A 26,509-nucleotide genomic window follows, 5' to 3' on the forward strand; every position below is an offset into this window, starting at 1 on the left:
TTTTCGGGGAAATTCCTGGGAATTTTAGCCTACAAATTTGGGGATTTTTTTGGGTAATTCCCGGGATTTTTAAACTGGGATTTTGGGGATTTTGGGCAATTTTGTGATTTTTTGGGCTGGGAATTTGGGGATTTTTTCGGGGTAATTCCCAGGATTTTTGGACTGGGATTTTGGGGATTTTTTTTGGGGGTAATTCCCAGGATTTTTGGACTGGGATTTTGGGGATTTTTTGGGGGTAATTCCCAGGATTTTTGGGCTGGGATTTTGGGGATTTTTGGGGTGAACTGGGGGGTTCCTGACCTTGATGCGGGAGGCGGTCGAGGACGTGCCTGGACGTCGGCGCAGGCCAGGGTGTCGCGGAACGCCGCGTCCTTCACCGCGCCCAGCTGAGAGTCCAGGGCCCTGAGCTGGGCCTGGAACTCGGGGGAGGTCACTGGGGACTCCAGGATCACACTGGGGACGGCAGAAATGGGGAGAAAATGGGGGAAAATGGGAAAAACCCCGTCAAAATCCGTCCAAAAATGGGGAAATGACATCAAAAACTGGGAATGTTCCATGGAAATCCCATCCAATCCCATCCAGGGCGCTGAGCTGGGCCTGGAACTCGGGGGGAGGTCACTGGGGACTCCAGGATCACACTGGGGACGGCAGAAATGGGGGAGAAAATGTCAAAAAATGGGAAAAACCCCATCAAAATCCATCAAAAAATGGGGGAAATGACATCAAAAACTGGGAATGTTCCATGGAAATCCCATCCAATCCCATCCAGGGCCCTGGGCTGGGGCTGGAACTCGGGGGAGGTCACTGGGGACTCCAGGATCACACTGGGGACGGCAGAAAATGGGAGAAAATTTCAAAAAATGGGAAAAAACCCCCGTCAAAATCCATCCAAAAATGGGGAAATGACATCAAAAACTGGGAATGTTCCATGGAAATCCCATCCAATCCCATCCAGGGCCCTGGCTGGGGCTGGAACTCGGGGGGGGTCACTGGGGACTCCAGGATCACACTGGGGACGGCAGAAATGGGGAGAAAATGTCAAAAAATGGGGGAAAACCCCGTCAAAATCTGTCAAAAAATGGGGAAATGACATCAAAAACTGGGAATGTTCCATGGAAATCCCATCCAATCCCATCCAGGGCCCTGGGCTGGGGCTGGAACTCGGGGGAGGTCACTGGGGACTCCAGGATCACACTGGGGCAGGGCAGAAATGGGGAGAAAATGGGGGGAAAATGGGGAAAAACCCCGTCAAAATCCGTCCAAAAATGGGAGGAAATGACATCAAAAACTGGGAATGTTCCATGGAAATCCCATCCAATCCCATCCAGGGCCCTGGGCTGGGGCTGGAACTCGGGGGGAGGTCACTGGGGACTCCAGGATCACACTGGGCAGGGGAAAAATGGGGAGAAAATGTCAAAAAATGGGAAAAACCCCGTCAAAATCCGTCCAAAAATGGGGAAATGACATCAAAAACTGGGAATGTTCCATGGAAATCCCATCCAATCCCATCCAGGGCCCTGGGCTGGGGCTGGAACTCGGGGAAGGTCACTGGGGACTCCAGGATCACACTGGGGAGGGCAGAAATGGGGAGAAAATGGGGGAAAATGGGAAAAACCCCGTCAAAATCCGTCAAGAAATGGGGAAATGACATCAAAAACTGGGAATGTTCCATGGAAATCCCATCCAATCCCATCCAGGGCCCTGGGCTGGGGCTGGAACTCGGGGGAGGTCACTGGGGACTCCAGGATCACACTGGGGAGGGGGAAAATGGGGAGAAAATGGGGGAAAATGGGAAAAACCCCGTCAAAATCCGTCCAAAAATGGGGAAATGACATCAAAAACTGGGAATGTTCCATGGAAATCCCATCCAATCCCATCCAGGGCTCTGGGCTGGGGCTGGAACTCGGGGGAGGTCACTGGGGACTCCAGGATCACACTGGGCAGGGGAAAAATGGGGAGAAAATGTCAAAAAATGGGAAAAACCCCGTCCAAATCCGTCCAAAAATGGGGAAATGACATCAAAAACTGGGAATGTTCCATGGAAATCCCATCCAATCCCATCCAGGGCCCTGGGCTGGGCCTGGAACTCGGGGGAGGTCACTGGGGACTCCAGGATCACACTGGGCAGGGGAAAAATGGGGAGAAAATGGGGGAAAATGGGAAAAACCCCGTCCAAATCCAACAAAAATGGGGAAATGACATCAAAAACTGGGAATGTTCCATGGAAATCCCATCCAATCCCATCCAGGGCCCTGAGCTGGGGCTGGAACTCGGGGGAGGTCACTGGGGACTCCAGGATCACACTGGGGACGGCAGAAATGGGGAGAAAATGGGGGAAAATGGGAAAAACCCCGTCAAAATCCGTCCAAAAATGGGGAAATGACATCAAAAATGGGAAAAATTCCATCAAAAAATGGGGAAAAAGCGTCAAAATCCATCCAAAAATGGGAAAACTCCATCAAAAAAACGGGGAAATTCCATGGGAAAAATCAGGGGGAAATTCCACCCCAAGCCATCGAGGAATTTGGAAATTCCAGGGGAAAAAACGGAAAAAAATCCGTTCAAAAAAAAAAGGGGAAATGTCTCAAAACCCCGGGATTTGGGAATTCTTCCTGGGAATTCACATTTTTCTGTCCCAGACCCCATTTTTGGGTCATTCCCTCCCTAAATTCCCAATTTCTTTTGTCGGAAAATCCCATTTTTTTTAGGTCTCTATCCCCAAACCCCCCAGTTTTGCTCCCTAAAATCTCATTTCTTGCTCCCAAAATCCCTTTTTCTCCCCCCAAATCCCATTTTACTGGGAATTCTCCCCACAACCCCAAGTTTTCCTCCTGAAATCCGGATTTTTTTTTTCCCCCTCCAATCCCATGTTTTGCTCCCTAAAATCCCAATTTTTGGGTCACCAAACCCCATTTTTTCAGGAATTTTCTCCCCAAATTCCCATTTTCTGTCCCCAAACCCCATTTCTGGGGAATTCTCTCCCCAAATCTCATTTTTTTTTGTCCTAAAATCCCATTTTTAACCCCTAAAAATCCCATTTTTAACTCCTAAAATCCCAGTTTTAACCCCTAAAATCCCATTTTTAACCCCTAAAATCCCAGTTTTTCCTCCAAAAATTCCATTTTTTCACCCCCAAACCCCATTTTTTTTCCCCAAATCCCATTTTTTCCTCCCAAAATTCCCATTTTCCCCCTTTCTGCCCACCTGATCATGTCGGGGGGCACCCCCAGCTCGTCCAGGAGCCCCCCCAGCCGCTCCCTGACCTCTCGGGCTGCAGAAAATTCCCAATTTCTGCCCCAAATTCCCAATTTCTGCCCCAAAATCCCATTTTTTCACCCCCAAAATCCCTTTTTCCCCCCAAAATCCCACTTTTTCCCTCAAACCCCATTTTTCCATTGCCAAAATCCCATTTTTCTCAGGTTTCTATCCCCCAAACCCCCATTTTTAACCCCTAAAATCCCATTTTTTCCTCCCAAAATCCCATTTTTTCCTCCCAAAATCCCATTTTTTCACCCCCAAACCCCGTTCTTTTTCCCAAAATTCCCATTTTTCCCCCCAAATTCCCGTTTTTCCTTCTAAATCCCATTTTTCTCAGGTTTCTATCCCCCAAACTCCCATTTTTAACCCCTAAAATCCCATTTTTTCCTCCCAAAATCCCATTTTTTCACCCCCAAACCCCGTTTTTTTTTCCCAGATCCCATTTTTTCCCCCCAAAACTGAAATCTGCCCACCTGATCATCTCGGGGGGCACCCCCAGCTCGTCCAGGAGCCCCCCCAGCCTCTCCCTGACCTCCCGGCGGTTCCGCAGCCGCAGGAAAAATTCCCAATTTCTGCCCCAAAATCCCATTTTTTCCCCCAAAATCCCTTTTTCCCCCCAAAATCCCACTTTTTCCCTCAAACCCCATTTTTCCATCCCCAAAATCCCATTTTTCTCAGGTTTCTATCCCCCAAACTCCCAGTTTTAACCCCTAAAATCCCATTTTTAACCCCTAAAATCCCATTTTTTGCTCCCAAAATCCCATTTTTTTTCCCCAAATCCCTGTTTTTCCCCCCAAAATTCCCATTTTCCCCCTTTCTGCCCACCTGATCATGTCGGGGGGCACCCCCAGCTCGTCCAGGAGCCCCCCCAGCCTCTCCCTGACCTCTCGGGCTGCAGATAATTCCCAATTTCTGCCCCAAATTTCCATTTTTTCCCCCCAAAATCCCTTTTTTCCTCCTAAATCCCATTTTTCTCAGGTTTCTATCCCCCAAACCCCCATTTTTAACCCCTAAAATCCCATTTCTAACCCCTAAAATCCCATTTTTTCCTCCCAAAATCCCATTTTTTCACCCCCAAACCCCGTTCTTTTTCCCAAAATTCCCATTTTTCCCCCAAATTCCCTTTTTTCCTCCTAAATCCCATTTTTCTCAGGTTTCTATCCCCCAAACTCCCAGTTTTAACCCCTAAAATCCCATTTTTAACCCCTAAATTCCCATTTTTAACCCCTAAAATCCCATTTTTTCCTCCCAAAATCCCATTTTTTCCTCCCAAAATCCCGTTTTTTCACCCCCAAACCCCGTTTTTTTTCCCCAAATCCCATTTTTTCCCCCCAAATTCCCCTTTCTGCCCACCTGATCATCTCGGGGGGCACGACCAGCTCGTCCAGGAGCCCCCCCAGCCTCTCCCTGACCTCCCTGCGGTTCCGCAGCCGCAGGAAAAATTCCCAATCTCTGCCCCAAATTACCATTTTTTCCCCCCAAATTCCCGTTTTTCCTCCTAAATCCCATTTTTCTCAGGTTTCTATCCCCCAAACCCCCAGTTTTAACCCCTTAAATCCCAGTTTTGGTCCCGAAAATCCCATTTGTTCCTCCCAAAATCCCATTTTTTCACCCCCAAACCCCGTTCTTTTTCCCAAAATTCCCATTTTTCCCCCCAAAATCCCGTTTTTCCTCCTAAATCCCATTTTTCTCAGGTTTCTATCCCCCAAACCCCCATTTTTAACCCCTAAAATCCCATTTTTAACCCCTAAAATCCCATTTTTAACCCCTAAAATCCCATTTTTTCACCCCCAAACCCCGTTTTTTTTCCCCAAATCCCGTTTTTTCCCCCCAAATTCCCCTTTCTTCCCACCTGATCATGTCGGGGGGCACGACCAGCTCGTCCAGGAGCCCCCCCAGCCTCTCCCTGACCTCCCTGCGCTTCCGCAGCCGCAGGAAAAATTCCCAATTTCTCTCCCAAACCCCAATTTCTGCCCCAAAATCCCTTTTTTTGCTCCCAAAATCCCAATTTCTGCCCCATAATCCCTTTTTTCCTCCCAAAATCCCATTTTTCTCAGGTTTCTATCCCCCAAACCCCCATTTTTAACCCCTAAAATCCCATTTTTAACCCCCAAAATCCCATTTTTAACCCCCAAACTCCCATTTTTAACCCCTAAAATCCCATTTTTAACCCCTAAATTCCCATTTTTAACCCCTAAAATCCCATTTTTTGCTCCCAAAATCCCATTTTTTTTCCCAAAATCCCATTTTTTCCCCCCAAAATTCCCATTTTCCCCCTTTCTGCCCACCTGATCATCTCGGGGGGCACGACCAGCTCGTCCAGGAGCCCCCCCAGCCTCTCCCTGACCTCCCTGCGGTTCCGCAGCCGCAGGAAAAATTCCCAATCTCTGCCCCAAATTCCCAATTTCTGCCCCAAAATCCCTTTTTTTTCCCCCCAAAATCCCTTTTTTCCTCCTAAATCCCATTTTTCTCAGGTTTCTATCCCCCAAACCCCCAGTTTTAACCCCTTAAATCCCAGTTTTAACCCCTAAAATCCCTTTTTTTCCTCCCAAAATCCCATTTTTTCACCCCCAAACCCCGTTCTTTTTCTCAAAATTCGCATTTTTCCCCCCAAATTCCCGTTTTTCCTCCTAAATCCCATTTTCTCAGGTTTCTATCCCCCAAACCCCCATTTTTAACCCCTAAAATCCCAGTTTTGCTCCCAAAAATCCCATTTTTAACCCCTAAAATCCCATTTTTAACCCCTAAAATCCCAGTTTTTCACCCCCAAATCCCGTTTTTTCACCCCCAAATCCCGTTTTTTCCCCCCAAATTCCCCTTTCTGCCCACCTGATCATCTCGGGGGGCACGACCAGCTCGTCCAGGAGCCCCCCCAGCCTCTCCCTGACCTCCCGGCGGTTCCGCAGCCGCAGGTTCATGGCCCCGGCCTGGCCCTGCAGTGCCCGGATCTCCCAGCTCAGCGAGCTCAGCGAGCTCTGGAACGAGCCCAGCATCTCCTCCATGCGCTGGGGACATTTGGGGACACTCAGGGACACTCTGGGGACACTTTGGGGACACTTTGGGGTTTTTTTCCCCGGGGTTTTGGGGCTTTTTTGGGCATTTTGGGGGATTTTTTGAGGATTTTTTAGCATTTTTGGGGGTTCCTGATGAGTTTGGGAACACTTGGGGACACTTGGGGACACTTTGGGGACATTTGGGGACATTTGGGGTTTTTTCCCGGGGTTTTGGGGCTTTTTTTGGGCATTTTTTGAGGATTTTTTAGCAATTTTTTGGGACTTCCTGCTGAGTTTGGGGACAGTTGGGAACACCTGGGGACATTTGGGGTCATTTGGAGACATTTGGGGACATTCAGGGACCATTTGGGGACATTTGGGGACACTTTGGGGTTTTTTTCCCGGGGTTTTGGGGCTTTTTTGGGCCATTTTGGGGCATTTTTAGGGAATTTTTGGGGGATTTTTAGGGGACTTTGGTGCCATTTGAAGACATTTGGGGACACTGGGGACATTTAGGGACAATTTGGGGACATTCAGGGTCAATTTGGGGACATTCGGGGACATTTGGGGACATTTGGGGACAATTTGGGGTTTTTCCCCGGGGTTTTGGGGCTTTTTTGGGCATTTTTGGGGCATTTTTTAGCATTTTTTGGGGGTTCCTGCTGAGTTTGGGGACAGTTGGGGACACTTGGGGACATTTGGGGACACCTGGGGACATTTGGGGACATTTGGGTACACTTTGGGGACAGTTTGGGTTTTTTTCCCGGGGTTTTGGGGCTTTTTTTGGCCATTTTGGGGCATTTTTAGGGATTTTTGGGTGATTTTTTGGGGACTTTGGTGCCATTTGGGGACACTTGGGGACATTTAGGGACAATTTGGCGACATTCAGGGTCAATTTAGGGACCATTTGAGGACATTCAGGGACATTTGGGGACAATTTGGGGTTTTTCCCCGGGGTTTTGGGGCTTTTTTGGGCATTTTTTGAGGATTTTTTAGCATTTTTTGGGGGTTCCTGCTGAGTTTGGGGACAGTTGGGAACCCTTGGGGACATTTGGGGACACCTGGGGACACCTGGGGACATTTGGGGACACTTTGGGGACAGTTTGGGGTTTTTTCCCCGGAGTTTTGGGGCTTTTTTTGGCCACTTTAGGGCATTTTTAGGGATTTTTTTGGTGATTTTTAGGGGACTTTGGTGCCATTTGGGGACACTGGGGACATTTAGGGACAATTTGGGGACATTTGGGGACATTTAGGGACCATTTGGGGACATTTGGGGATATTTGGGGACACTTTGGGGTTTTTTCCCAGGGTTTTGGGGCTTTTTTTGGCCATTTTAGGGCATTTTTAGGGATTTTTTTGGTGATTTTTAGGGGATTTTGTGGCATTTGGGGACACTTGGGGACATTTAGGGACAATTTGGGGACATTCAGGGTCAATTTAGGGACATTCGGGGACATTTGGGGACAGTTTGGGTTTTTTCCCTGGGGTTTTGGGGCTTTTTTGGGCCATTTTGGGGCTTTTTTAGGGATTTTTTAGCATTTTTGGGGGTTCCTGATGAGTTTGGGAACACTGGGGGACACTTGGGGACATTTAGGGACCATTTGGGGACATTTGGGGACATTTGGGGACAATTTGGGGTTTTTTTCCCGGGGTTTTGGGGCTTTTTTGGGCATTTTTTGGGGGATTTTTTAGCATTTTTGGGACTTCCTGCTGAGTTTGAGGACACCTGGGGACACCTGGGGACACCTGGGGACATTTGAGGACACCTTGGGGACATTTGGGGACAATTTGGGGACAGTTTGGGGATTTTCTCCTGGGTTTTTGGGGCTTTTTTTGGCCATTTTGGGGCATTTTTAGGGATTTTTTAGCATTTTTGGGGACTTTGGTGCCATTTGGAGACACTTGGGGACGTTTAGGGACAATCTGGGGACATTCAGGGTCAATTTAGGGACATTCAGGGACATTTGGGGACATTTGGGGACATTTGGGGACAGTTTGGGGTTTTTTCCCCAGGGTTTTGGGGCTTTTTTTGGCCATTTTGGGGCATTTTTAGGGATTTTTTGGTGATTTTTAACGTTTTTTTTTGGCATTTGGGGACACTTGGGGACACCTGGGGACATTTGGGGACACTTTGGGGACATTTGGGGACATTTGGGGTTTTTTCCCGGGGTTTGGGGGCTTTTTTGGGGCATTTTTTGAGGATTTTTTAGCATTTTTTGGGGGCTTCCTGCTGAGTTTGGGGACAGTTGGGGACACCTGGGGACACCTGGGGACATCTGGGGACATTTGGGGACAATTTGGGGACACTTTAAGAACATTTGGGGCCAGTTGGGGTTTTTTTCCCGGGGTTTTGGGGCTTTTTTTGGCCATTTTGGGGCATTTTTGGGGGTTTTTTGGGGGATTTTTAGGGGACTTTGGTGCCATTTGGGGACACTTGGGGACATTTAGGGACAATTTGGGGACATTTGGGGACAGTCAGGGACACTTTGGGGACACTTTGGGGTTTTTTTCCCGGGGTTTTGGGGCTTTTTTGGGCATTTTTTGGGTATTTTTTAGCATTTTTTGGGACTTCCTGCTGAGTTTGGGGACAGTTGGGAACACTTGGGGACATTTGGGGACACCTGGGGACATTTGGGGACATTTGGGGACAGTTTGGGGTTTTTTCCCCGGGGTTTTGGGGCTTTTTGGGGCATTTTTTGAGGATTTTTTAGCATTTTTTGGGGGTTCCTGCTGAGTTTGGGGACATTTTGGGACACTTGGGGACACCTGGGGACACCTGGAGACATTCACGGACACTTTGGGGACATTTGGGGACAATTTGGGGTTTTTTTCCCGGGGTTTTGGGGCTTTTTTGGGCCATTTTGGGGCATTTTTTGGGGATTTTTTGGTGATTTTTAGGGGATTTTGGTGCCATTTGAAGACATTTGGGGACACTGGGGACATTTAGGGACAATTTGGGGACATTCAGGGTCAATTTGGGGACATTTGGGGACATTTTGGGTTTTTTTCCCGGGGTTTTGGGGCTTTTTTGGGCCATTTTGGGGCATTTTTTGAGGATTTTTTAGCATTTTTGGGGGTTCCTGATGAGTTTGGGAACACTTGGGGACACTTGGGGACACTTGGGGACATTTGGGGACATTCAGGGAAACTTTGGGGACATTTGGGGACATTTTGGGTTTTTTTCCCTGGGGTTTTGGGGCTTTTTTGGGCATTTTTTGAGGATTTTTTAGCATTTTTTTGGGACTTCCTGCTGAGTTTGGGGACACCTGGGGACCCCTGGGGACACCTGGGGACACCTGGGGACACTCTGGGGACACTTTGGGGACAGTTTGGGGATTTTCTCCTGGGTTTTTGGGGCTTTTTTTGGCCATTTTGGGGCATTTTTAGGGATTTTTTAGCATTTTTGGGGACTTTGGTGCCATTTGGAGACACTTGGGGACGTTTAGGGACAATCTGGGGACATTCAGGGTCAATTTAGGGACATTCAGGGACATTTGGGGACATTTGGGGACAGTTTGGGGTTTTTTCCCCGGGGTTTTGGGGCTTTTTTGGGCATTTTGGGGCATTTTTAGGGATTTTTTGGTGATTTTTAAGGGGTTTTTTTGGCATTTGGGGACACTTGGGGACACCTGGGGACATTTGGGGACACTTTGGGGACATTTGGGGACACTTTGGGGTTTTTTTCCCGGGGTTTGGGGCTTTTTTGGGCATTTTTTGAGGATTTTTTAGCATTTTTGGGGGTTCCTGCTGAGTTTGGGGACACTTGGGGACACCTGGGGACACCTGGGGACATCTGGGGACATTTGAGGACACCTTGGGGACATTTGGGGACCCTTGAGGCCAATCTGGTGCCATTTGGGGCCATTTTGGTGCCACCTGGGGACACTTGGAGACACCTGGGGACACCTTGGGGACACCTGGTGACACCTTGGGGACACCTGGTGACACTTGAGGCCACTCTGGGGCCATTTTGGGGCCTTTTGGGGCCATTTGGTGCCACCTGGTGCCTCTTGGGGACACCTGGGGCCACTTGGTGCCACCTGGGGACACCTTGGGGACATTTGAAGACACTTGAGGCCACTCTGGTGCCACCTGGGGCCACTCTGGGGCCACTTTGGTGTCACCTGGGGACCTGTGGGGACACCTGGGGACACTCTGGTGCCATTTGGTGCCATTTTGGTGCCATTTGGGGCCATTTGGTGCCACTTTGGGGACACCTGGGGACACCTTGGGGACATTGGGGACACCTGGGGACATTCTGGGGACACCTGGGGACACTTTGAGGCCTCTCTGGTGCCATTTTGGGACCATTTGGGGCCATTTTGGGGCCACCTGGTGACAATTGATGACACCTTGGGACACCTGGTGACACCTTGGGGACATTGGGGACATTCTGGGGACACCTGGGGACACCTTGGGACACTTGAGGCCACTCTGGTGCCATTTGGGGACCATTTGGGCCCATTTTGGGGCCATTTGGTGCCACCTGGTGCCACTTTGGGGACACCTGGTGCCACTTTGGGGACACCTGGTGCCACTTGATGACACCTTGGGGACATTGGGGACACCTTGGGGACACTTTGGGGACACCTGGGGACACTTGAGGCCGCTCTGGTGCCGTTTTGGGACCATTTGGGGCCATTTTGGGGCCATTTGGTGCCACCTGGGGCCACTTTGGGGACACTTGGGGACACCTGGTGCCACCTGGGGACACCTGGGGACACTTGGGGACATTCTGGGGACACCTGGGGACACTTGAGGCCGCTCTGGTGCCGTTTTGGGATCATTGGGGCCATTTTGGGGCCATTTGGTGCCACCTGGGGCCACTTTGGGGACACCTGGTGACACCTGGTGCCACATGGTGCCACCTGGGGACACCTTGGGGACATTGGGGACACCTGGGGGACACCTGGGAACACTTTGTGACACCTTGGGGACACTCAAGGCCGCTCTGGTGCCATTTGGGGACCATTTGGGGCCACTTTGGGGCCATTTGTTGCCACCTGGGGACACCTTGGGGACATTTGGGACACTTGGGGGACACCTGGTGACACCTGGGGACACCTTGGGGACATTGGGGACACCTGGGGACACTTTGTGACACCTTGGGGACACCTGGGGACACTTGAGGCCACTCTGGTGCCATTTGGGACCATTTGGGGCCATTTTGGTGCCACCTGGGGCCACTTTGGGGACACCTGGTGCCACCTGGGGACACCTTGGGGACACCTGGTGACACTTGGGGACACCTGGGGACACTCGAGGCCGCTCTGGTGCCGTTTTGGGACCATTTGGGGCCATTTTGGGGCCATTTGGTGCCACCTGGTGCCCCTTTGGGGACACCTGGTGCCACATTGGGGACACCTGGTGCCACCTGGGGACACCTTGGGGACGCCTTGGGGACATTGGGGACACCTTGGTGCCACCTGGGGCCGGGCTCACCTGGAGGATGGCGTCGCAGGCGCTGATCTGGTTGTGCAGCTCGGCGATGTTCTCGCTCTCCCGGATGTCTGAGGGGTCAAGGGACACCTGGGGACACCTGGGGACACCTGGGGACACCGGGGGACACCTGGGGACACCTGGGGACACCTGGGGACATCAGGGACACCTTGGGGACACCTGGAGATACCTGGGGACACCTGGGGACACCTGGGGACACCTGGGGACACCTGGGGACACCTTGGGGACAGCCTGGGGACACCTGGGGACATCAGGGACACCTTGGGGACACCTGGAGATACCTGGGGACACCTGGGGACACCTGGGGACACCTGGGGGACACCTGGGGGACACCTGGGGACACCTGGGGACACCTGGGGAACAGCTTGGGGACACCTGGGGACACCTTGGGGACAGCCTGGGGACACCTTGGGGACCTCAGGAACACCTTGGGGACACCCTGAGGATACCCTGGGGACACCTGGGGACACCTGGGGACACTTTGGGGACACCCTGGGGACACCTTGGGGACCTCAGGGACACCTTGGGGACACCTGGGGACACCCTGAGGATACCCTGGGGACACCTTGGGGACACCTGGGGATACCCTGGGGATACCCTGGGGACACCCTGAGGATACCCTGGGGACACCTTGGGGACACCTGGAGATACCTGGGGACACCTTGGGAACACCTGGGAACACCTGGAGACACTTGGGGGACACTTGGGGACACCCTGAGGATACCCTGGGGACACCTTGGGGACACCTGGGGACACCTGGGGACACCTGGGGATACCCTGGGGACACCTTGGGGACACCCTGGGGACACCTTGGGACACCTGGGGACACCTTGGGGACACCCTGAGGATACCCTGGGGACACCTTGGGGACACCTGGAGATACCTGGGGACACCTGGGGACACCTGGGGGACACCTGGAGACACCTGGGGATACCCTGGGGACACCTGGGGACACCTGGGGGACACTTGGGGACACCTGGGGATACCTTGGGGACCTCAGGGACACCTTGGGGACACCTGGGGATACCCTGGGGATACCCTGGGGACACCTTGGGGACACCTGGGGACACCTGGGGGACACCTGGGGACACCTGGGGACACCTGGGGCCACCCTGGGGATACATTAGAGACACTTTGGGGACACCTGGGGACACCTGGGGACACTTTGGGGACACCCTGGGGACACCTTGGGGACATCAGGGACACCTGGGGACACCTTGGGGACCTCAGGGACACCCTGGGGACACTTTGGGGACACCTGGGGACACCTGGGGACACTTTGGGGACACCTGGGGACACCTTGGGGACACCTTGGGGACACCTGGGGACACCTTGGGGACACCTTGGGGACACCTCGGGGACACCTGGGGCCACCTTGGGAACACCTGGGAACACCTGGGGACACTTGGGGGACACTTGGGGACACCCTGAGGATACCCTGGGGACACCTTGGGGACACCTGGGGACACCTGGGGACACCTTGGGGACCTCAGGGACACCCTGGGGACACCTTGGGGACACTTGGGGACACATTAGGGACACCTGGGGATATCTGGAGACACCTTGGGGACACTTGGGGACACCTGGGGACACCCTGGGGACACCTTGGGGACATCAGGGACACCCTGGGGACACCTTGGGGACAATTCTGAGGAATCTGGGGATACCTTGGGGACAACTGAAGCGAATTTGGGGCCAATTTTGGGGATTTTGAGGCCAAATTTTGGGATTTTGGGGAGTTTCTCCCTCAGGGACACCCTGGGGACACCTTGGGGACACTTGGGGACACCCTGGGGACATTTGGGGACACTTTGGGGACAGTTTTGAGGAATTTGGGGTCAGGTTTTGGGGATTTGGGGACATTTTTAGAGAATTTGGGGCCAATTTTGGGGCCAATTTTGGGGCCAAATTTGGGGATTTGGGGGATTTCACCCTTGGGGACACTTTGGGGACATTGGGGACACCCTGGGGACACTTTGGGGACAGTTTTGAGGAATTTGGGGTCAGGTTTTGGGGATTTGGGGACATTTTTAGAGAATTTGGGGCCAATTTGGGGATTTTGGGGCCAAATTTGGGGATTTTGGGGGATTTCACCCTCGGGGACACTTTGGGGACACCCTGGGGACACCTGGGGACACCTTGGGGACATTTGGGGACACTTTGGGGACATCTTGGTGACAGATTTTTGGGATTTGGGGGCATTTTGGGGGGGGATTTTGAGGCAGTTTTGGGGCATTTTGGGGGGTTTGGGGACACTGGGACACCCTGGGGACATTGGAAACACCCTGGGGACACCCTGGGGACACTTGGGGACACCTTGGGGACATTTTGGGGACACTTTTGGGATACAGTCCTGGATCGAGGCCCTCTCCACCTCCTGCAGCTCCAGCTCCACCTGCCGCGAGTACTGGCGCAGGTCCACGCCCTGCAACGAGGGAGGGGACACTTGGGGACACCTGGGGACACCTGGGGACACCTGGGGACACTTTGGGGACATTTGGGGACATTTGGGGACATTTGGGGACAGTTTGGGGTTTTTTCCTGGGGTTTTGGGGCTTTTTTGGGCCATTTTGGGGCATTTTTTGGGGATTCTTTAGCAATTTTGGGACTTTCTGCTGAGTTTGGGGACACCTGGGGACACCTGGGGACACTTTGGGGACACTTTGGGGACATTTGGGGACACTTTGGGGACATTTCGGGACAGTTTGAGTTTTTTTCCCAAGGTTTTGGGGCTTTTTTTGGCCATTTTGGGGCATTTTTAGGGATTTTTTAGCAATTTTGGGACTTCCTGCTGAGTTTGGGGACACCTGGGGACACCTGGGGACACTTTGGGGACACCTGGGGACATTTGGGGACATTTGGGGACAGTTTGGGGTTTTTCCCCGGGGTTTTGGGGCTTTTTTTGGCCATTTTTAGGGGATTTTTTAGCATTTTTGGGACTTCAGGCTGAGTTTGGGGACAGTTTGGGACACCTGGGGACACCTGGGGACACTTTGGGGACATTTGGGGACACTTTGGGGACAGTTTGGGGTTTTTTCCCGGGGTTTTGGGGCTTTTTTTGGCCATTTTGGGGCATTTTTTGGGGATTTTTTAGCATTTTTGGGACTTCAGGCTGAGTTTGGAAACACTTGGGGACACCTGGGGACACCTGGGGGATTTTGGGGACAATTTGGGGCCATTTTGGTGCCACCTGAGACACCTGGGGACACCTTGTGGACATTTGGGGACACTCTGGGGCCATTTTGGGGCCATCTGGAGACACCTTGGTGACACCTGGGGACACCTGGAGACATCTGGGGACATTTGGGGACACCTGGGGACACCTTGGGGACATTTAGGGCCATTTTGGGGACACCTGGGGACACCTTGGGGACACTTGGGGACACCTGGGGACTTTTGGTGCCACCTGGGGACACCTTGGGGCCATTTGAGTGACAGTTGGGGCCATTTTGGGGTCATTTGATGCCATTTTGGGGCCACCTGGGGACGTTTGGTGACACTTTGGGGCCACCTTGGGGACACCTGGAGCCCCCTGGGGACTTTTGGGGCCATTTTGGGGCATTTTGGGGCCATTTTGGGGCCATTTTGGGGGATTTTGGGGCCATTTTGGGGGATTTTGGGGCCATTTTGGGGGATTTGGGGCCATTTGGGGGGATTTTGGGGGATTTAGGGGCCATTTTGGGGGATTTTGGGGCCATTTCGGGGGATTTGGGGGGATTTTGGGGCCTTTTTGGGGGATTTTGGGGCCATTTTGGGGGATTTTGGGGCCATTTTGGGACTCACGGTCTGCAGCGCCTCCTGCACCAGGGCGTCCTCCAGATTCTCCTGGATGTGCACTGGGAAAAACGGGGAGAATTGGGGAAAAAAATGGGAAAAATGGGAAAAAATGGGGAGAAAACGGGAAAAAATGGGGAAAAAAGGGAAAAAATGGGGAAAAGGAGCGGAATTGGGGAATATCCCCCCCCCCCCCATTGCTGCCCAAGTGGTTCTGTCCAGTCGGCCACGCCCCCTCCCACAGGCCACGCCCCCTCCATTGGTGGATACGCGCCCCTAGCGTGACAGGCACACCCAAATATGGTTATGGCCACGCCCCTCCGGCAGGCCACACCCCCAAACGAGATCAAAGCCACGCCTTTTTGTGGCATCCTCGATATTCGGACCACGCCCCGCGGCTCTGACCACGCCCACCTTCACCTGCAGGCCTTACCCCCTCAGGGCCAGCTATATGTGCGGCCACGCCCCCTCATTAGGTGTTAATTAACCCGCCTCTTTGTTGGCCCCGCCCCTCTCACCATCCACCTCCTCCAGCTCCGCCCCCTCCAGGTCCAGCTCCGCCTCCAGCTCCGCCTCCAGCGGCGCCTCCATCGCCGCCACCTGCGGCACAACAGCCTCAGAAACGGCCGCGCCCCCTCCGCGATCCCAAAACCTCCCGAATCCCCACAAAAAAACCCCAAAAACTTCCAAAAAAACCCCCAAAAAACCCAAAACCGCCCCGGAATCCCCCAAACCTCTCCCGCTGCCGGCGCTACCTCCGCCTGCGCCGCCATCTTGGTGACGCACGGCGTCCGCGTGACGTCACTTCCGCCTCCTTCTTCTCCCGGCAGAGCCCCGCGGACGCCGCAGCCATGGTGAGGTCCCGGGCGGGATCCGCCGCCATCGGCGCGCGGGGAGGGCGGCGGGCGGCGGGAAGGGCGCGGGGCGATGGCGGCGGCACCGAGGGAGGCGGCGGGGCGGGAAGGGAGCGGCGGCGAGCGGCGATGGCGGCGGGAAGGGCGCGAATGTCCGACCCCCCCCCCCCAGGTGTCATGGCGGCCTTCGCTCCCCTCACGGCGGGGTCGGCCCGGAGCGGCCCCAAAATGTCCCCAAAGTGTCGCTCAAACGGCCCAAGCCGCTCCCAGAATTGTCACAAACCACCGTTAAACTGTCCCAAATCCCCTGAAAGTGCCCCCAATCCCCTCAAACTGTCCCCAGAGTGTCCCCAGTTCTTCCAGGTGTCCACAACCTCCTGAAATTGTCTCAAGTCCATCTGGAAGTTTCCTCAACCCCCCCAAAAACCATCCCGGTGCTGTCCCCCGCCCATGCCCACCGTGTCCCCAGTGATGTCCCCAATGTCCCCTCAGTCGCTGGTGATCCCAGATGTCCCCAATGTCCCCTCAGTCCCTGCTGTCCCCTCAGTCCCTGCTGTCTCCTCACTGTGCCCAATGTCCCCTTGCTGTCCCCTCAGTCCCCAATGTGCCCTCACTGTCCCCAATGTCCCCTCAGTCCCAGCTGTTTCCCATGTCCCCAGTGATGTCCCCAGTGTCCCCTCACTGTCCCCAATATCTCCTCGCTGTCCCCTCAGTCCCTGCTGTCCCCTCACTGTGCCCAATGTCCCCTTGCTGTCCCCTCAGTCCCCAATGTCCCCTCACTGTCCCCAATGTCTCCTCAGTCCCAGCTGTCTCCAATGTCCCCAGTGATGTCCCCAGTGTCCCCTCACTGTCCCCAATATCCCCTCGCTGTCCCCCCATTCCCAGCTGTCCCCAGTGTCCCCTCACTGTCCCCTGGCTGTCCCCGCAGTCCCAGCTGTCCCCAATGTGCCCTCACTGTCCCCAATGTCCCCAATGATGTCCCCAGTGTCCCCTCACTGTCCCCAATATCCCCTCGCTGTCCCTGCTGTCCCCAGTGTCCCCTCACTGTCCCCCCATTCCCAGCTGTCCCCAGTGTCCCCTCACTGTCCCCAATATCCCCTCACTGTCCCCCCATTCCCAGCTGTCCCCAGTGTCCCCTCACTGTCCCCAATGTCCCCTCAGTCCCTGCTGTCCACAGTGTCCCCTCACTGTCCCCAATGTCCCCCCAGTCCGTGCTGTCCCCAGTGTCCCCTCAGTGTCCCCACTGTCCCCGCAGTCGCTGGTGATCCCCGAGAAGTTCCAGCACATTCTGCGGGTGCTCAACACCAACATCGACGGGCGCCGCAAGATCGCCTTCGCCATCACCGCCATCAAGGTGGGGACACTAATGGGGACACCAACAGGGGACACTGCAGGGACACTGCAGGGACACCAACAGGGGGGTGGGGACACTGCCAGGGGGGTGGGGACACCAACAGGGATCGCCTTCGCCATCACCGCCATCAAGGTGGGGACACTGGGGACACTGCAGGGACACCAACAGGGGACACTGCAGGGACACTGCCAGGGGGTGGGGACACCAACAGGGGGTGGGGACACTGCCAGGGATCGCCTTCGCCATCACCGCCATCAAGGTGGGGACACTGGGGACATCAACAGGGACACTGCAGGGACACCAACAGGGGGTGGGGACACTGCCAGAGGGGGTGGGGACACTGCAGGGGGGTGGGGACACTGCCAGGGATCGCCTTCGTCATCACCGCCATCAAGGTGGGGACATCAACAGGGGACACTGCCAGGGACACTGCAGGGACACTGCCAGGGGGGTGGGGACACTGCCAGGGGGGTGGGGACACTGCCAGGGATCGCCTTCGCCATCACCGCCATCAAGGTGGGGACATCAACAGGGGACACCAACAGGGGGTGGGGACACTGCCAGGGACACTGCCAGGGGGGTTGGGACACTGCCAGGGGGGTGGGGACACTGCCAGGGATCGCCTTCGCCATCACCGCCATCAAGGTGGGGACACCAACAGGGGACACTGCAGGGACACCAACAGGGGGGTGGGGACACTGCCAGGGATCGCCTTCGCCATCACCACCATCAAGGTGGGGACATCAACAGGGGACAGCAACAGGGGGTGGGGACACTGCAGGGACACTGCCAGGGGGGTGGGGACACTGCCAGAGTTCGCCTTCGCCATCACTGCCATCAAGGTGGGGACACTGGGGACATCAACAGGGGACACTGCAGGGACACTGCCAGGGGGTGGGGACACCAACAGGGGGGTGGGGACACCAACAGGGGGTGGGGACACTGCCAGGGATCGCCTTCGCCATCACCGCCATCAAGGTGGGGACACTGGGGACACTGCAGGGACACTGCCAGGGGGTGGGGACACTGCCAGGGGGTGGGGACACTGCCAGGGATCGCCTTCGCCATCACCGCCATCAAGGTGGGGACACTAATGGGGACACTGCCAGGGGGTGGGGACACCAACAGGGACACCAGCAGGCGGGTGGGGACACTGCCAGAGAGCGCCTTCGCCATCACCGCCATCAAGGTGGGGACATCAACAGGGGGTGGGGACACCAACAGGGACACTGCCAGGTGGGTGGGGACACTGCCAGGGGGTGGGGACAGCAACAGGGACACTGCCAGGTGGGTGGGGACACTGCCAGGGGGTGGGGACAGCAACAGGGACACTGCCAGGGGGGTTGGGACACTGCAGGGACACAGCCGGGGACACTGTTGTGATGAGGACACTGCAGGGACAGCCTGTGGGGGGGTGGGGACAATTTGGGGACACTGCCAGGGCGGTTGGGGACACCTTGGGGGGGATTGGGGACAGTTTGGGGACACCTGGAGGGAGCTGGGGACACTTTGAAAGGCTTGGGGACACCGTGTTGGCCCTGGGGAGCTGCCACCTCAGTGTCCCCGGGCTGTGACCCCGCTGTCCCCTCACTGTCACCGTGCTGTCCCCAGGGCGTGGGGCGGCGCTACGCGCACGTGGTGCTGCGCAAGGCCGACATCGACCTGACCAAGCGCGCCGGGGAGCTCACCGAGGACGAGGTGGCACCTGGGGACACCTTGGGGACAGTCCCAGGGGGTTTGGGGACAGTCCCAGGGGGTTTGGGGACAGTCCCAGGGGGTTTGGGGACAATTCATGGGGCTTTGGGGTGGGTTTGGGGACAATTCCAGGGGGTTTGGGGCCAACATCGACCTGAGCAGGTGTGCCGGGGAGCTCACCGAGGACGAGGTGGCACCTGGGGACACCTTGGGGACAATCCATGGGGGTTTGGGGACAGTCCCAGGGGGTTTGGGGTGGGGTTGGGGACAATTCCAGGGGGTTTGGGGCTGACATCGACCTGACCAAGTGTGCCAGGAGCTCACCGAGCACGAGGTGGCACCTGGGGACACCTTGGGGACAATTCCAGGGGGTTTGGGGACAGTCCCAGGGGGTTTGGGGTGGGGTTGGGGACAATTCCGGGGGGTTTGGGGCCAACATCGACCTGACCAAGCGCGCCAGGAGCTCAACGAGGATGAGGTGGCACCTGGGGACACCTGGGGACACCTTGGGGACACCTTGGGGACAGTCCATGGGGGTTTGGGGCGCTCTGAGGGGATCTGGGATTTTTGGTGCTGTTTCTGCTGCTTTGGGGTAATTCAGCTGCAGCTGTTTGGGGTTTTCATCTGATTTCTGCCACTTGGGGTCCTGGGAGGGTTGGGGACACCTTGGGGACATTTTTGGTGGCCTTGGGGACACTTTTATGGCATTTTGGGCTGATTTTGGGGATTTTTAGGGACTTTTTGGGCCGTTTTTGAGCCATTTCAGCCATTTTTAATGGGATTTTGGAGCAGTTTTTGGGGTTTTCACCCCAAATTTTGGGGTTTGTGTCCCCGTGGGCTCGGGGACACTTTGGGGACATTTTTGGTGGCCTTGGGGACACATTTGGGGCATTTTGGAGCTGAATTTTGGGGATTTTTAGGGACTTTTTGGGACGTTTTTTTGGCTATTTCAGCCATTTTTTGGTGCAGTTTTTGGGGTTTTCACCCCAAATTTGGGGGTTGCTGTCCCTGTGGGCTTGGGGACACCTTGGGGACATTTCTGGTGGCCTTGGGGACACATTGAGGGCATTTTGGGCTGATTTTGGGGACCTTTTTGAGCAATTTCAGCCATTTTTAATGGGATTTTGGTGCAGTTTTTGGGTTTTCCACCCCAGTTTTGGGGTTTTATGTCCCCATGGGGTTGAGGACACCTTGGGGACATTTCTGGTGGCCTTGGGGACGTGTTTGGGGCATTTTGGAGCTGAATTTTGGGGATTTTTAGGGACTTTTTGGGTCATTTTTGAGCCATTTCAGCCATTTTTAATGGGATTTTGGTGCAGTTTTTGGGGTTTTTCACTCCAGTTTTGGGGTTTGTTTCCCCATGGGGTTGGGGACACCTTGGGGACATTTCTGGTGGCCTTGGGGACACGTTTGGGGCATTTTGGGCTGAATTTTGGGGATTTTTAGGGACTTTTTGGGCCATTTTTGAGCCATTTCAGCCATTTTTAATGGGATTTTGGAGCAGTTTTTGGGTTTTTCACCCCAAATTTTGGGGTTTTTTTGTCCCCATGGGGTTGAGGACACCTTGGGGACATTTCTGGTGGCCTTGGGGACACTTTGAGGGCATTTTGGGCTGATTTTGGGGATTTTTAGGGACTTTTTGGGACCTTTTTGAGCCATTTCAGCCATTTTTAATGAGATTTTGGAGCAGGTTTTGGGGTTTTTCACCCCAGTTTTGGGGTTTCTGTCCCCGTGGGCTTGGGGACACCTTGGGGACATTTCTGGTGGCCTTGGGGACACATTTGGGGCATTTTGGAGCTGAATTTTGGGGATTTTAAGGAACTTTTTGGGACATTTTTTTGGCTATTTCAGCCATTTTTTGGTGCAGTTTTTGGGGTTTTCACCCCAAATTTGGGGGTTGCTGTCCCCGTGGGCTTGGGGACACCTTGGGGACATTTTTGGTGGCCTTGGGGACACTTTGAGGGCATTTTGGGCTGATTTTGGGGACCTTTTTGAGCAATTTCAGCCATTTTTAATGGGATTTTGGTGCAGTTTTTGGGTTTTCCACCCCAGTTTTGGGGGTTTCTGTCCCCGTGGGCTTGGGGACACCTTGGGGACATTTTTGGTGGCCTTGGGGACATTTTGAGGGCATTTTGGGCTGATTTTGGTGATTTTTAGAGAATTTTTGGGACCTTTTTGAGCAATTTCAGCCATTTTTAATGGGATTTTGGAGCAGTTTTTGGGGTTTTCACCCCAAATTTTGGGGGTTTCTGTCCCTGTGGGGTTGGGGACACCTTGGGGACATTTTTGATGGCCTTGGGGACACATTTGGGGCATTTTGGAGCTGAATTTTGGGGATTTTTAGGGACTTTTTTTGTGCTATTTCAGCCATTTTTGGTGCAGTTTTTGGGGTTTTTCACCCCAATTTTGGGGGATTTTTGTCCCCATGGGGTTGGGGACACCTTGGGGACATTTCTGGTGGCCTTGGGGACACATTGAGGGCATTTTGGGCTGATTTGGGGATTTTTAGGGACTTTTTGGATGTTTTTTGTGCTATTTCAGCCATTTTTTGGTGCAGTTTTTGGGGTTTTTCACCCCAATTTTGGGTTTCTGTCCCTGTGGGGTTGAGGACACCTTGGGGACATTTCTGGTGGCCTTGGGGACACTTTCAGGGCATTTTGGGCTGGTTTTGGGGACGTTTTGGAGCAATTTCAGCCATTTTAAATGGGATTTTGGAGCAGTTTTTGGGTTTTTCACCCCAATTTTGGGATTTTTTGTTCCCATGGGCTTGGGGACACCTTGGGGACATTTCTGGTGGCCTTGGGGACACTTTCAGGGCATTTTGGGCTGATTTTTGGGACAATTTGAGCAACTTCAGCCATTTTTAATGGGATTTTGGAGCAGTTTTTGGGGGTTTTTTCACCCCAAATTTTGGGTTTCTGTCCCCGTGGGCTTGGGGACACCTTGGGGACATTTTTGGTGGCCTTGGGGACACTTTGAGGGCATTTTGGGGATTTTTAGGGACTTTTTGGGCCGTTTTTGAGCAATCTCAGCCATTTTTAATGAGATTTTGGAGCAGTTTTTGGGGGTTTTTCACCCCAATTTTGGGGTTTGTGTCCCCGTGGGGTTGGGGACACCTTGGGGACATTTCTGGTGGCCTTGGGGACGTGTTTGGGGCATTTTGGGCTGATTTTTGGTGATTTTTAGAGAATTTTTGGGCCGTTTTTGAGCCATTTCAGCCATTTTTAATGGGATTTTGGAGCAGTTTTTGGGGTTTTTCACCCCAGTTTTGGGGATTTCTGTCCCTGTGGGGTTGGGGACACCTTGGGGACATTTCTGGTGGCCTTGGGGACACTTTGAGGGCATTTTGGGCTGATTTTGGGGATTTTTAGGGACTTTTTGGGACCTTTTTGAGCCATTTCAGCCATTTTTAATGGGATTTTTGTGCAGTTTTTGGGGTTTTCACCCCAAATTTTGGGGGTTTCAGTCCCCATGGGGTTGAGGACGCCTTGGGGACATTTTTGGTGGCCTTGGGGACACTTTGAGGGCATTTTGGGCTGATTTGGGGATGTTTTTAGTGCTATTTCAGCCATTTTAAATGGGATTTTGGTGCAGTTTTTGGGGTTTTTCACCCCAGTTTTGGAGTGTTTGTCCCTGTGGGGTTGGGGACACCTTGGGGACATTTCTGGTGGCCTTGGGGACACGTTTGGGGCATTTTGGGCTGATTTTGGGGATTTTTAGGGACTTTTGGGGCCGTTTTAGTGCTATTTCAGCCATTTTTAATGGGATTTTGGTGCAGTTTTTGGGGGTTTTCACCCCAAATTTGGGGTTTGTGTCCCCATGGGGTTGGGGACACCGTGGGGCCAGGTGGTGGCAGGTGTGACGGGCGTGTCCCCGTGTCCCCAGGTGGAGAGGGTGATCACCATCATGCAGAACCCCCGGCAGTACAAGATCCCTGACTGGTTCCTCAACAGGCAGAAGGACGTCAAGGATGGCAAGTACTCCCAGGTGGGTCCCCAGCTGTCCCCAGCTGTCCCCTCACCTGCCACACCTGGCCCCAGCTGCCCACAGCTCCCTGCTCCCTGATTTTTCCCAATTTCCCCAATTTTTCCCCCAATATTTCCCAATTTTTTCCCAATTTCCCCCAATTTTTTCCTCAATTTCCCCCAATATTCCCCACTTTTTCCCCCATTTTTCCCAATTCCCCCAATATTTCCCATTTCTCCCCCAATATTCCCCATTTTTTCCCATTTTTGCCCCCAATATTCCCCATTTTCCCCCCAATTTTTTCCCAGTTTCCCCCCCCATTCCCCGTTTTTTCACAATTTTCCCCAATTTCTCCCCAATTTCCCCCCATATTCCCCACTTTTCACAATTTTCCCCAATTTTTTCCCATTTTCCCCCAATATTCCCCATTTTTTCCCCCATTTTTCCAAATTCCCCCAATATTTCCCATTTCTCCCCCAATATTTCCCATTTTTCCCCCAATATTTCCCATTTCTCCCCCAATATTTCCCATTTTTCCCCCCAATATTCCCCATTTTCCCCCCAATTTTTTCCCAATTTCCCCCAATATTCCCCGTTTTTCACAATTTTCCCCAATTTTTTTCCTCATGTTTCCCATTTTTTCCCCATTTCTCCCAATTTCCCCCATTTTTTCCCATTTTCCCCCCAATATTCCCCATTTTCCCCCAATATTCCCCAATTCCCCCATTTTTCCCCCAATATTCCCCATTTTCCCCCCAATTTTCCCCAATATTCCCCATTTTTCCCAATTTCCCCCAATTTTTTCCCGTTTCCCCCCCAATATTCCCCATTTCCCCCCAATATTCCCCATTTTTTCCCCTATTTTTTCCCAATTTTTCCCAATTTCCCCCACTATTCCCCATTTCCCCCCGTTTTCCCCATTTCCCCCAATATTCCACATTTTTCCCCATTTTCCCCATTTCCCCCCAATATTCCCCATTTCCCCCATTTCCCCCCATTTTTCCCCATTTCCCCTTTTTTCCCCAATATTCCCCCACCCCCCCAATATTCCTGATTTTCCCCCAATATTCCCCATTTCCCCCCCCCATTTTTCCCCATTTCCCCCCACTATTCCCCATTTCCACCCCATTTTCCCATTTTTCCCAATTCCCCCCAGTTTTCCCCCCCATTTCCCCCCAATATTTTCCCATTTTCCCCCCATTTTCCTCATTCCCCCCCAATTTTCCCAATTCCCCCGAATTCTCCCCATTTCCCCCAATTCCCCCCACAATATTCCCCATTTCTCCCCCATTTTCCCCAATTTCCCCCAATATTCCCCAATTCCCCCCATTTTTCCCATTTTTCCCAATTTCCCCCCATTTTTCCCAATTCCCCTCCATTTTCCCAATTTCCCCCAATATTTCCCCATTCCCCCCCATTTCCCCCCCATTTTTCCCGATTCCCCCCCAATTTCCCCCGATTCCCCCCCATTTTTCCCCATTTCCTCCCCATTTTTCCCAATTCCCCCAATATTTCCCCAATATTCCCCTAATTCTCCCCAATATTTCCCCATTCCCCCCCATTTCCCCCAATATTTCCCCAATTCCCCCCATTTCCCCATTTCCTATTTTTCCCCATTTTCCCCCAATCCCCCCATTTCCCCATTTTCCCAATTTCCCCCAATATTTCCCCATTCCCCCCCATTTTTCCCCATTTCCCCCCAATTTTTCCCAATTCCCCCAATCCCATTTCCCCATTTCCCCCCCATTTTTCCTGATTTCCCCCCATTTCTCCCCAATATTTCCCATTTCCCCCCCCATTTTTTCCGATTTCCCCCCAATATTCCCCAATTTTCCCCAATTTTCCCCATTTCCCCCAATTTCCCCCCATTTCCCCCCCATTTCCCCCCAATATTTCCCGATTCCCCCCATTTTTCCCATTTCCCCCCCATTTTTCCCAATTTCCCCCCAATTTCCCCGATTCCCCCCTATTTCCCCCCCATTTTTCCCAATTCCCCCCATTTCCCCCCCATTTCCCCATTTTCCCATTTTTCCCAATTCCCCCCCATTTTCCCAATTTCCCTCAATATTTCCCCCCAATTTTCCCCATTTCCCCCAATCCCCCCATTTCCCCATTTTTCCCAATTTCCCCCGATTTCCCCCCCATTTCCCCCAATATTTCCCCATTTCCCCTCCAATTTCCCCCAATATTTCCCAATTCCCCCCCATTTTTCCCATTTCCCCCCCAATATTTCCCAATTTCCCCCCATTTTTCCAATTCCCCCCCATTTTCCCCAATTTCCCCCCATTTCCCCATTTCCCATTTTCCCCCATTTCCCCCCCAATTTCCCCCATTTCCCCCCAATATTTCCCAATTTCCCCTCCATTTTCCCATTTCCCCCAATATTTCCCCATTTCCCCCCCAATATTTTCCCCATTTCCCCCCAATTTCCCCCACTATTCCCGATTTCGCCTCCCCATTTTCCCCAATTTCCCCCCTGATTTCCCCCCAATTTCCCCCCAATATTCCCCCCCAATATTCCCAATATTCCCCATTTTCCCATTTTCCCCATTTCCCCCCCAATACTTCCCAATTTCCCCCCATTTTTCCAATTCCCCCCCATTTTCCCAATTTCCCCCAATATTTCCTGATTTCCCCCCATTTACCCCCATTTCCCCATTTTCCCATTTTTCCCAATTTCCCCCAATTTCCCCCCATTTTTTCCAATTCCCCTTCATTTTCCCAATTTCCCCCAATATTTCCCCATTCCCCCCCATTTTCCCCATTTCTCCCCCCATTTTTCCCAATTTCCCCCCAATATTTTCCCCATTTCCCCTCAATCCCCCCATTTCCCCATTTTTCCCAATTTCCCCCCATTTCCGCATTTTTCCCAATTCCCCCCCATTTTCCCAATTTCCCTCAAATTTCCCCCCATTTTCCCCAATATTTCCCCATTTCTCCCCAATCCCCCATTTCCCCATTTTCCCATTTTCCCCAATTCCCCCCCATTTTCCCCAATTCCCCCCCATTTTCCCCATTTCCCCCCCATTTTTCCCAATTCCCCCAATATTTCCCCAATATTCCCCTAATTCTCCCCAATATTTCCCCATTCCCCCCCATTTTTCCCCATTTCCCCCCAATATTTCCCCATTTCCCCCAATTTCCCCATTTCCCCC

At 53.2% G+C, this 26,509-nt stretch overlaps 2 protein-coding genes across 4 annotated transcripts; one reads left to right on the forward strand and one right to left on the reverse strand.

Moving 5' to 3' along the window:
• VPS52 (VPS52 subunit of GARP complex) lies at nucleotides 1-16,288 on the reverse strand. Of its 3 annotated transcripts, none has more exons than XM_059837392.1 (7): nucleotides 16,241-16,288; nucleotides 16,004-16,085; nucleotides 15,495-15,547; nucleotides 14,061-14,136; nucleotides 11,694-11,761; nucleotides 6,088-6,263; nucleotides 1-453 (listed from the first exon to the last, which is right to left on the reverse strand). In XM_059837392.1, the coding sequence occupies exons 1-7, from the start codon at nucleotides 16,256-16,258 to the stop codon at nucleotides 30-32; spliced, it is 897 nt and encodes a 298-aa protein (XP_059693375.1). In that variant the 5' UTR covers nucleotides 16,259-16,288; the 3' UTR covers nucleotides 1-29. The 3 variants fall into 3 exon arrangements, with proteins under 3 accessions (XP_059693375.1, XP_059693374.1, XP_059693376.1); XM_059837391.1 differs by having other exon boundaries at nucleotides 16,220-16,272; XM_059837393.1 differs by lacking the exon at nucleotides 1-453 and adding an exon at nucleotides 1,358-2,120 and having other exon boundaries at nucleotides 16,220-16,272.
• RPS18 (ribosomal protein S18) lies at nucleotides 16,084-23,468 on the forward strand. Its single transcript, XM_059837394.1, has 4 exons — nucleotides 16,084-16,339; nucleotides 17,595-17,693; nucleotides 19,305-19,391; nucleotides 23,274-23,468. The coding sequence occupies exons 1-4, from the start codon at nucleotides 16,337-16,339 to the stop codon at nucleotides 23,451-23,453; spliced, it is 369 nt and encodes a 122-aa protein (XP_059693377.1). The 5' UTR covers nucleotides 16,084-16,336; the 3' UTR covers nucleotides 23,454-23,468.
• Nucleotides 23,469-26,509: the final 3,041 nt, after the last annotated feature.

Source organism: Haemorhous mexicanus, assembly GCF_027477595.1.
Source record: "Haemorhous mexicanus isolate bHaeMex1 chromosome 32 unlocalized genomic scaffold, bHaeMex1.pri SUPER_32_unloc_5, whole genome shotgun sequence".
NCBI classification, from domain to species: domain Eukaryota; kingdom Metazoa; phylum Chordata; class Aves; order Passeriformes; family Fringillidae; genus Haemorhous; species Haemorhous mexicanus.

Bases quoted from the DNA above. Each gene is read 5' to 3' on its own strand.
- VPS52 (XM_059837391.1), bottom strand. From the start codon at position 16,258: ATGGCGGCGCAGGCGGAGGTAGCGCCGGCAGCGGGAGAG. The intron at 14,137-15,494 runs GTGAGTCCCAAA...CCCTCGTTGCAG, and splicing joins TGCAGGAGGCGCTGCAGACC to GGCGTGGACCTGCGCCAGTA. The intron at 454-6,087 runs GTGGGCAGAAAG...TGCCGTCCCCAG, and splicing joins GTGCCCCCCGAGATGATCAG to TGTGATCCTGGAGTCCCCAG.
- RPS18 (XM_059837394.1), top strand. The intron at 17,694-19,304 runs GTGGGGACACTA...TGCTGTCCCCAG, and splicing joins TCGCCATCACCGCCATCAAG to GGCGTGGGGCGGCGCTACGC. The intron at 19,392-23,273 runs GTGGCACCTGGG...CCGTGTCCCCAG, and splicing joins GGGAGCTCACCGAGGACGAG to GTGGAGAGGGTGATCACCAT.